Source organism: Euleptes europaea, chromosome 2, assembly GCF_029931775.1.
Source record: "Euleptes europaea isolate rEulEur1 chromosome 2, rEulEur1.hap1, whole genome shotgun sequence".
NCBI lineage: Eukaryota > Metazoa > Chordata > Lepidosauria > Squamata > Sphaerodactylidae > Euleptes > Euleptes europaea.
Window position 1 is genome coordinate 135,771,219 of NC_079313.1, and position 10,263 is coordinate 135,781,481.

At 50.6% G+C, this 10,263-nt stretch overlaps 1 protein-coding gene across 1 annotated transcript in view; it reads right to left on the reverse strand.

The window, feature by feature from the left end:
* LOC130473054 (serine/threonine-protein kinase 35-like) overlaps positions 1–6,900 on the reverse strand; it is a 33,018-nt gene extending 26,118 nt beyond the window's left edge. The window contains exon 1 of the mRNA XM_056844575.1: positions 6,438–6,900. Within this exon, the coding sequence (XP_056700553.1) occupies positions 6,438–6,882 (445 nt within the window). The 5' untranslated portion in view covers positions 6,883–6,900. The remainder of the gene's footprint in view (positions 1–6,437) is intronic.
* Positions 6,901–10,263: the final 3,363 nt, after the last annotated feature.

Here is a 10,263-nt window from a genome sequence, read left to right on the forward strand (position 1 = left end):
CTTAGCTTCTGAGATCTGACGAGATCAGGCTAGCCTGGGCCATCCAGGTCAGGGCTCTAAGGTGCTACCGGACTCAAATCTAGCTATTAAGGCATTGAGATGCCCGGGAATTTTTACCCCTGTACTGAATATGGTCACAGAGATGAAAGTTGGTATTACTCAGGAAGGCTAATGAAGAAGGGTATATTAACGTACAGCCTTGATTTAGCACTATAGGTCTGTAGAGCTTCTGTATACCAATACAGATATAAATAAGCTACTTATGAGGCCCAGTCACCTGACTTCCTGTGGCCAGTAAGAAAGCTAATGCAGGGATCTGTGAAATAAACTTTTGTGGGGCTTGTCTGAGTATGTGCAAAGGAACACATGAGCCTCTAACGAAGGGCCCCATTACTTTTAGTAGAAGAGAAGAAGAAGAGTTGGTTTTTATATGCTAACTTTCTCTACCACTTAAGGGAGAATCATACCGGCTTACAATCACCTTCCCTTCCCCACAACAGACACCTTGTGAGGTAGGTGGGGCTGAGAAAGCTCTAAGAGAGCTGTGACCAGCCTGCGGTCACCCAGTTGCCTTCATGTGGAGGAGTGGGGAAACCAACCCTGTTCACCAGATTAGCCTCCACCACTCATGTGGAGGAGTGGGGAATCAAACCCAGTTCTCCAGAACAGAGTCCACCGCTCCAAACCACCGCTCTTAACCACTACACCACTCTGGCTCTCGATAAGGCAATGGTAAATGCTGAGGTGCGTGCGTGAGATCTCTGCCATCCTGTGCTCTGATCACAATCATGCCTATACTGTTAAGAGCACAAAGGATCCAATCCTCAAGGTTGCAGAGACAGCACCAAGGCCAATGGTTCAACACACTATAGAAAATGACTACAGAATGGACACATACTGTGCTTGTTCAAAGCCGTAACCCTCTGGATGAAGCAAGAGGCAATTCCATGTCCATGCAATCAAAATTTCTGGAGATGTTTCTATATGGATATCTGCTCTACACAAGCAGGGTACCCCCCCACCCACCTGCTTAAAGACATGGGCGGTGTTTTATTATTATGAGGCTAATATTATGAAGTACAGAAACTTTCACAAGACCTTTCCAGGTGTCATCCAAACACATCTTCACATGTTCATTCCCACCCACAGTTCATTTATTAAGACATAGTTTAGAGCAGGAATATCAAACATGAGGCCCGTGGCCTGGATCTGGCCCCTCAAGAGCTCTTATCCGGCCTGCGAGCCAGCTGAGGTAGCCAACCCCCTAGTCCCGATTTGGGCTGGTGAGGCATGGCTCGGCCAGACCAAGTGACATTTATGTCAGATCCAGCCCTTGTAACAAGTGAGTTCAACACCTCTGGTTTAAAGGATGAACATTTTGGGAGAATAACAGTTCTTCCAATAAAGCATCTGTGCACAGAAGCTGTACCCCCATTGGTACCCCTTCCCTTGTATCTCAGGCTACAAAAGAGGCAGATTAGGCACCTAAGTTATGCACTTGTTGGAAAACAAGAGTCCCTCACAGGAGGCTGGAAGTTTTCTTCCTTCCCAGCATAATTTTTCTCAAGGCCTATGTACAAAGTCTTAAGAGAGTCTATGTTTAGGGGTGCATACCAGTGGGTAATGGTTCTCCCTCTGCATTCCGTGTACAAGGGGAAGGCAACCAGCTGGCCAATTTTAATGGCCCACCCACTCATGTCTGTAGGTCTGGATTCTTTAAAAAAATTACTCAGTTACACAGTGTAGAATCATAGAAATATAGAGTTGGAAGGAACCTCCAGTGTCATCTAGTCCAACCTCCTGCGCAAGGCAGGAAATTCACAACTACCTCCCCCAGTAACCCCTGCTCCATGCCCAGAAGATGGCAAAAACCCTCCAGGATCCCTGGCCTGGAAAAAAATTGCTTCCTGACCCTAAAGGGGGATTCTTTTAAATGCAAGCCCTTGGTCTGATCTTGAAAAAAATTACTTGTGTTCCCTGGGAAGAGCGCCTAATCTGATCATTTACCATAGAATAGATTGGTTTTAACTACTGAGATTCACACCAAACACACTTCCTTTGTAAGCATGGAGTGTGCTGCTAGTCTGAGTAGACAATACTGACCTTGATGGACCAACGATCTGAGAAAGTATAAGGCTGCTTCATGTTTTCTGCACGCCAGTCAGAGGCTTGGCCCACTGAGCCACAGCCCCCTTTCATTCTCCCAGAGTTACAACTGATCCCCAAACTAGAGAGATCAACTTCCCCTGGAGGAAACAACAACTTGGGAGGATGGACTCTATGGCATCATGTCCCCCCCTCTTCATAAGCTTTTGAGAGTCAATGCTCCCTTTGTCACACACAAGTAGAAAGGGAGATCTGAGTCTTATTATCCCAATTAGAAGATGGGAGGGGTGTTGTAAAGAATGCGAAGGTACAATGCATGTTGTAATCAGCTTGATTAGAGCAGAGAGGAAATACTTGGGGAGAATCATTCATAGATCTGGGAGATCTCCAGGCCCCGCATGGAGGCTGCCAATGGCAGAGAGCCTGTCTTCCAGAGCAGCCATTTTTCTCCAGGGCAACTGACCCGTCATCTGGAGATCAGTCGTAATAGCAGGAGATCCCTGGCTTCACCTGGAGGTTGGCAATCCTACCTGGAGATTTGAGGGGGAGGCTGTGGAGGGACCTCGGCAGGGTATATAATGCTTTAGGAGTCCACCCTCCAGAGCAGCCACTTTGTAAATAAGATACAGGCATTATCATATGAGAGGTTGCAAACTAGGGTTGCCAGCTCTGGGTTGGGAAATGCCTGGAGATTTTTGGGCTGGAGCCTGAGGAGGGTGGGGCTTGGGGAGGGGAGGGACTTCAGTGCCATAGAGTCCAATGGCCAAAGCGGCCATTTTCTCCAGGTGAACTGATCTCTATCGGCTGGAAATCAGTTGTAATAGCAGGAGATCTCTAGCTAGTACCTGTAGATTGGCAACCCTATTGCCAACATCAGGTTGGGAAATTCCTGGAGATTTGGGGGTATGGAGGGCAGGGTTTTGGGAGGGGAAGGAGCACAGCATGGTATAATGGCCTAAAGTCCGCCTTCCTGAGCAGCTGCTTTTCTCCAGGGAAACTGACCTCTGTCATCTGGAGATCAGTCATAACTGCTGGAGATATCTAGGCCCTACCTGGAGGTTGGTAACCCTGCCTGGAGATTTGAGGGGGGGGGGGCTGGGGAGGGATCTCAGCGGGGTATAATGCCACACAGTCCACCTTCCAGAGCAGCCATTTTCTCCAGGGGGATCTTGTCCTATGTGGCCAGGAGAGCCACTGCAAGAACAGATCTCCAGGCCCCCCTCCTGCAGGCGTAATAGGATATAGACATTATCTTATGATAGGCTGCTAACTCCAGGTTGGGGAATTCCTGGAGATTTTGAGGGTGGAGCCTGGGGAAGGGGAGGTTTGGGGAGGGATCTCAGCAGGGTATAATGCAATCAAGTCCACCTTCCAGAGCAACCGTTTTTCTCCAGGGCAACTGACCCCTATCATCTGGAGATCAACTGTAATAGCTGGAGATCTCTAAGCCCTACCTGGAGGCTGGCAACCCTACCTGGAGATTTGAGGGAGGGCTGGGGAGGGACCTCAGGGGGGTTTAATGCCACACAGTCCACCTTCCACAGCAGCCATTTTCTCCAGGGGGATCTTGTCCTATGTGGCCAGGACATCCCCTGCAAGAGCAGATCTCCAGGCTCCCCACCTGGAGGTGTAATAGGTTAAAGACATTATCATATGAGAGGTTGCCAACTCCAGGCTGGAGGAGTTCCTGGAGATTCTGACCTTGGAGCCAGGGGAAGGCGGGGTTTAGGGAGGGTTGCCAGGTCCCTCTTCCCCACTGGAGGGAGGTTTCTGGGGCGGAGCCAGGGGAGGATGGGGTTTAGGGAGGGGGGAGGGACTTCAATGCCATAGAGTCCAATTCCCAAAGCGGCCATTTTCTCCAGGTGAACTGATCTCTATCGGCTGGAGATCAGTTATAATAGTGGGTGATCCCCAGCTAGTACCTGGAGGTTGGCAACCCTAGGGACCTCAGCGGGGTTTAACGCCAAAGAGTCCACCTTCCAGAGCAGCCATTTTCTCCAGGGGGATCTTGTCCTATGTGTCCAGGAGATCCACAGCAAGAACAGTGGAAGTGCTGGAAGTGTAATAGGATGCAGACATTATCATATGAGAGGTTGCCAACTCCAGGTTGGGGGAATCCCTGGAGGTTTTGACGGTGGAGCCTGGGGAGGGCGGGGTTTAGGGAGGGGGAGGGACTTCAATGCCATGGAGTCCAATTGCCAAAGCAGCCATTTTTCTCCAGGGGAACTGATCTCTATCAGCTGGGGATCAGTTGTAATAGCAGATCCCCAGCTAGTACCTGGAGGTTGGGGGAGAAACAGGCCCCTCTATACTAATACCAAAGGTTAGGAAAATAGTATAGGAGTGAAGAACATTTACAAACAAGGTGCAATTTATATAAGCTATTGAGATAACGATATACATACAATGTACAAACACAAGTAACCACACTATAACCAACACACAGAATGTACAAAATATACAATCAAAGGGCAAAAAGTCTTTCAAAGGTCTCAGCAGAGTACCAAGTAAGTAATGAGTTCAAGTTCAATATTCAAGATGAATGAGAAGCCACAATATTCAATAGGATACGGCCGTTTCAAATTCACAATAATGTAGAATCCTTCTTCAGTCAGGACCTTTCAAAGGACTGAGACCTTTGAAAGACTTTTTGCCCTTTGATTGTATATTTTGTACATACTGTATGTTGGTTATAGTGTGGTTACTTGTGTTTGTACATTGTATGTATAAAGGTTTCTCAGTAGCTTATATAAATTGCACCTTGTTGGTAAATGTTCTTCGCTCCTATAGTACCTGGAGGCTGGCAACCCTAGGGACCTCAGCGGGGTAGAACGCCATAGAGTGCACCTTCCAAAGCAGCCGTTTTCTCCAGGGGGATCGTGTCCTATGTGGCCAGGAGATCCACTGCAAGAACAGTGGAAGTGCTGGAAGTGTAATGGGATGCAGACATTATCATATGAGAGGTTGCCAACTCCAGGTTGGGGGAATCCCTGGAGGTTTTGATGGTGGAGCCTGGGGAGGGCGGGGTTTAGGGAGGGGGAGGGACTTCAATGCCATGGAGTCCAATGGCCAAAGCAGCCATTTTTCTCCAGGGGAACTGATCTCTATCAGCTGGGGATCAGTTGTAACAGCAGATCCCCAGCTAGTACCTGGAGGTTGTAGAAAGAATAATACCACGCTCTAAGTTATTCAAATTGAAACTTATATTATAACAGCGTATAAGTGAAAACAGAAAGTCAAAGGAAACTTACTAAGTTTCTTGGTTCTCGTAGGTTATCCGGGCTGTGTAACCGTGGTCTTGGTATTTTCTTTCCTGACGTTTCGCCCACAGCTGTGGCCGGCATCTTCAGAGGAGTAACACTGAAGGACAGTGTCTCTCAGTGTCAAGTGTGTAGGAAGAGTAATATATAGTCAGAAGGGGGTTGGGTTTGAGCTGAATCATTGTCCTGCAAAAAGTAACCAAGATAATAATGTGCTAATCATTGTCCTGTAAGTATCAAGATAATGTGCTAATGAGGGTGTGGTATGTTAATATGGAACCATTGTATCCTGAAGTGATCTGTTAATGTGTGAAATCCAAAGCTAATCTGCATGGCTTTTATTGACTGTAGTCTTTGTTAGTCTGGAGGTTTTCATATCACACCCTCATTAGCACATTATCTTGATACTTACAGGACAATGGTTTGCACATTACCTTTGTTGCTTTTTGCAGGACAATGACTCAGCTCAAACCCAACCCCTTTCTGACTGTATATTACTCTTCCTACACCCTTGACACTGAGAGGCCCTGTCCTTCAGTGTGACTCCTCTGAAGATGCCTGCCACAGCTGCGGCCGAAACGTCAGGAAAGAAAATACCAAGACCACGACCCACACAGCCCGGATAACCTACGAGAACCAATCTAATCATAACTGTTAGTTAAGCTTTAAGCTTAGAATAATATTTGAATATATATTTTCATAATAGAGAACTGTCAATTGAAAATATTAATTTATTATGGGTTTACAACTTTGTTTCGCGGACCTTAATTTAGTTCTCGCGGACCCCCGGCTGGGAACCAGTGCCTTAGAGCTTTGGTATCATTCTTGCTACAGCTAGTCTAACACCAGTGCATCTTTTGGGTTAGCGCCTGGAGGTTGGCAACCCCGGGGACCTCACAGAGCCATAGAGTCCCCCTTCCAGAGCAGCCATTTTCTCCGGGGGGGTGGGGTGGGGGGAGCTTGTCCTGTGCGCCCAGGAGGCCCGCTGCGAGAGCCACAGAGGATCCCCCGCCCCCCCCACCCCAGCCCCCCCCTGGAGGCGAAGACCCCCGCGACCCCCCCCCCGCTCACCCTTGAGGGAGGTCTCGACGAGGCGGAGGTAGAGGGCGCTCTGCTTGTTGCCGTGGCTCATGCGCTGCCCGAGGCCGTCGCGCTGCAGGACGCACTCCTCGAAGCGCACCACGTTGGGGTGGCGGCGGCGGAGGCTGGTCAGGGCCCAGAACTCGGCCAGCGCCAGCTCCACGTTCTCGGGCGCGTCGCAGCGGATGCGCTTGACGGCCAGGCGGGCCCCGCTGCGGCCGGACACCGCCTCGTACACCACGCCGTAGGCCCCGCGCCCGATCTCCGTCAGCAGCCGGTAGCGGGGCGGCGGCGGAGGGGCGGCCGCCTGGCCCGCCGCGGCCTCCATGGCGGCGGAGGAGGCCCTCCTCAGCGGCGGCGGGGCCCGCTCGCGCCTCCAGCGCCGCTCCGGCACCCTTTGTGTCCCTCGGCGGCCGCCGTCGCGGCCCGTTTCCATGGCAGCGCCGCGGCGGGGCCTAGCTGCTGGGGCTCGGGGTGCCGCTGCTGCCGCTGCTGCCGTCGTCGTCGTCGCCGCGGGGGCGGTGGCGCTCCCTCCTTCATCCCGTTCCGGGACGGGGCCTCGCGCTCGCCCGCCGGGCCTCTTCCCCCGCCGCCGCCGCTGCTGCTCTTTCCCGGGCTGCGGGAGAAAACGGACAAGGCCGCGACGGGACGGCGTTGAGAGTGGGCGTGTGGCGGAACTCCGGAGAGGGAAGGAAGGGGCGGGGGCCGGAGGACGGGGGGGGGGGGAAGAAAGCGCGCCCTGACTGCCCCTTTAAAAACGAGGCGGCCAATCGCGGCGCCGGGATCCGGGTGGGAGGAGGCGATGGGCGGTACCATTCCATGAGGGGGGGAGAAGGAGTAGAAAAGGAACGGGAGGGGCTCTTGTCCGAAGCCGGACTGAGTCGCTGTCTGAGAAACAAAGTTAATTTTTGACGTTGTTTTTTTTTTTAAGTTGTAATAATTAATTCCCTAAAGAACCCCAAAGCCCCCCTCTCCAGATAGAGCCCTCCACCCCTTGGGAATGGTTTGCTCCCTTGGACTGTAAACATTTCATTCATAGCAGCCGGGAGGTGGGAGAGTCCATTCTGCGCTTCGGGAGGCGGGGAGGGAAAGCCGAAGGGAGGCAGAGGCCCGTTTATTATCCCTCCACCCCTTCTCCATTCCAGCTTCTTTTTCTTTTAAAAAAAATATTTTTTTAAAAAAGAAAAGAAATCACGTTTTTGGAAGGTCCTTACCTGCGTCGTGAGTCGGACCCGCACTTCGGCCACCCCTCCCGTGTGGGGTCGGAGTAGCTGGTTCCCAGTCTAAGGAGAGAGAGAGAGATGCTCTGAATCTCTCAATGGGCGCAGAGACACTGGGAGCGGAGCCGATGCTATCGCCGGGATATGAGCGAAGGAGGGTGGCGCGAGGGGAAAGGGAGGAGAGGAGAGGGGGGGTCATTACATAAGCCCTTTATGTAATTGCGACTGGCCATCTCCGGAGAAGGCGGGAGAGACGGGGACGGGCAGGCAGCCGGCTGGGGCAGCCCTTAATCCGCACGAGGCAAAGGCGGAGTCTGCACAGCATCTGAATGCGGCAGGGGGGGGGGTTGCATTTGGGAGGGAAGCCCCACCAGACCGGTTGAACTGGGGGAAAGAGGGGCAGGCATTGCAATTCGTGGGGGCTGCAATTGGGGGAGGGGGCAGGGGAGGAAAAGAGGCTCCGTGCAAATCTTCACTACTCATCTGTACTTTGCATTTCTTTTAGAGTCCAGTAGCCCCTTAGAACCGGAGTGGGAAGGGGCCATAGAGGCCATCGAGTCCAACCTCCTGTTCAGTGCAGGATCAGCGTAGAGCATCCCTGACAAGTGATTGTACAGCTGCTGCTTGAAGACTGCCAGTGAGGCCCACAAGAGTTTTGGGGTATAAGCTTTCGAGAGTTATAAGAACATAGGAAAGGCCCTGCTAGATCAGACCAAGGTCCATGAAGTCCAGCAGTCTGTTCGCACAGTAGCCAACCAGGAAGTCCACAAGCAAGACGACTGCAGCAGCATTGTCCTGCCTGTGTTCCACAGCACCTCATATAATAGGCCTGCTCCTCTGATCCTAGATAGAATATGTATGCATCATGACTAGTAGCCATTTTGACTAGTAGCCATGAATAGCCCTCCATGGTGTGGATGAACCTCATGTTAGAACATAAGAAAGGCCCTGCTGGATCAGACCAAGGCCCATCAAGTCCAGCAGTCTGTTCACACAGTGGCCAACCAGGTGCCTTTAGGAAGCCACAAACAAGAGGACTGCAGCAGCACCATCCTGCCTGTGTTCCACTGCACCCAAAATAATAGGCATGCTCCTCTGATACTAGAGCAGTGGTGGCGAACCTATGGCACGCATGCCAGAGGGGGCACTCAGAGCCTTCTCTATGGGCACGTGCGCCGTCGCCCCAGCACACACTTTGCCTGAGTTCATTACTAGAAAGCCAGAGGGACGCGGGGCCAGGCTGCTCCCTTTCCCCTCCACGTGCGCCTGAGGCCATTTCCTCACATCACCTGTCCCTCTGCCCAGCAGCCCAATGGGAGCACTTCCTCCCTCCCCTGTCACATGCGGCAGGGCGGCTCACCTGTTCTCCCTCCTCCTTTTTAGCAAAAAGAGCCAAATTAGAAGAGTCTGACCAGAAAGAGCAGCAAAATTGCCACAGCCCGTACACAGAAAACCTCAGTAAGTAGAGTAGCAAGACACCAAGATATCCACCCTTCTGTTTTCACCTTAGTCCTGCATACTGCACAAACTTTGCTTTGGATGATTTGCTTTGAGTCAAAGGTTAGACAAATTATCAGCATGCATACAACAGCAAAAATCTCATTAATTGTTCAAAAGCATGCCATATGCAAAGTTTTACCTTTCAATAAAAAGTTGTTTGTATCATTGAATGCTCTGTTATTGTGTTTTTCTTTTAATACAAAAGATGTTAATGTATGAATGGTTTTTCTAAACTAAAACCTCAGCATTCAGGTTAAATTACCATAATGGCACTTTGCGATAAATAAGTGGGTTTTGGGTTGCAGTTTGTGCACTCAGTCTCTAAAAGGTTCGCCATCACTGTACTAGAGAGAAGAGGTATGCAGCATGACTAATATCCATTTTAACTAATAGCCATGAATACCCCTCTCCTCCATGAATATGTCCACTCCCCTCTTAAAGCCCTCCAAGCTGGCAGCCATCACCACATCCTGGGGCAGGGAGTTCCACAATTTAACTATGCGTTGTGTGAAAAAATACTTCCTTTTATCTGCTTTAAATCTCTCGCCCTCCAGCTTCAGCAGATGACCCCGCGTTCTAGTATTATGGGAGAGGGAGAAAAACGTCTCCCTGTCCACTCTCTCCAAACCATGCATAATTTTATAGACCTCTATCATGTCTCCCCTTAGCCGTCTTCTTTCCAAGCTAAACAGCCCTAAGCGTCTTAACCGCTTCCCATAGGACAGTTGCTCTAGTCCCCTAATCATTTTGGTTGCTCTTTTCTGCACCTTCTCAAGCTCTTTAATATCTTTTTTTAGGTGTGGTGACCAGAACTGCACACAGTATTCCAAGTGTGGTCTCACCATAGATTTGTACAAGGGCAGTATGATATCAACAGTTTTATTCTCTATTCCTCGTCTAATTATGGCCAGCATGGAATGTGCCTTTTTTACAGCAGCTGCATACTGGGTTGACATCTGTTGGATTGTGAGGGCTTTGTTATGCCCAAATCCCTGTTAAATTAGCAGAGTGCACAAAGGCTGTTGTGCACAGAGAAGCCCATCCAAACCTGTGTGTGTGCCAGGAACAAAATTGCTAGGAGCCTTTTGTCTATTCAA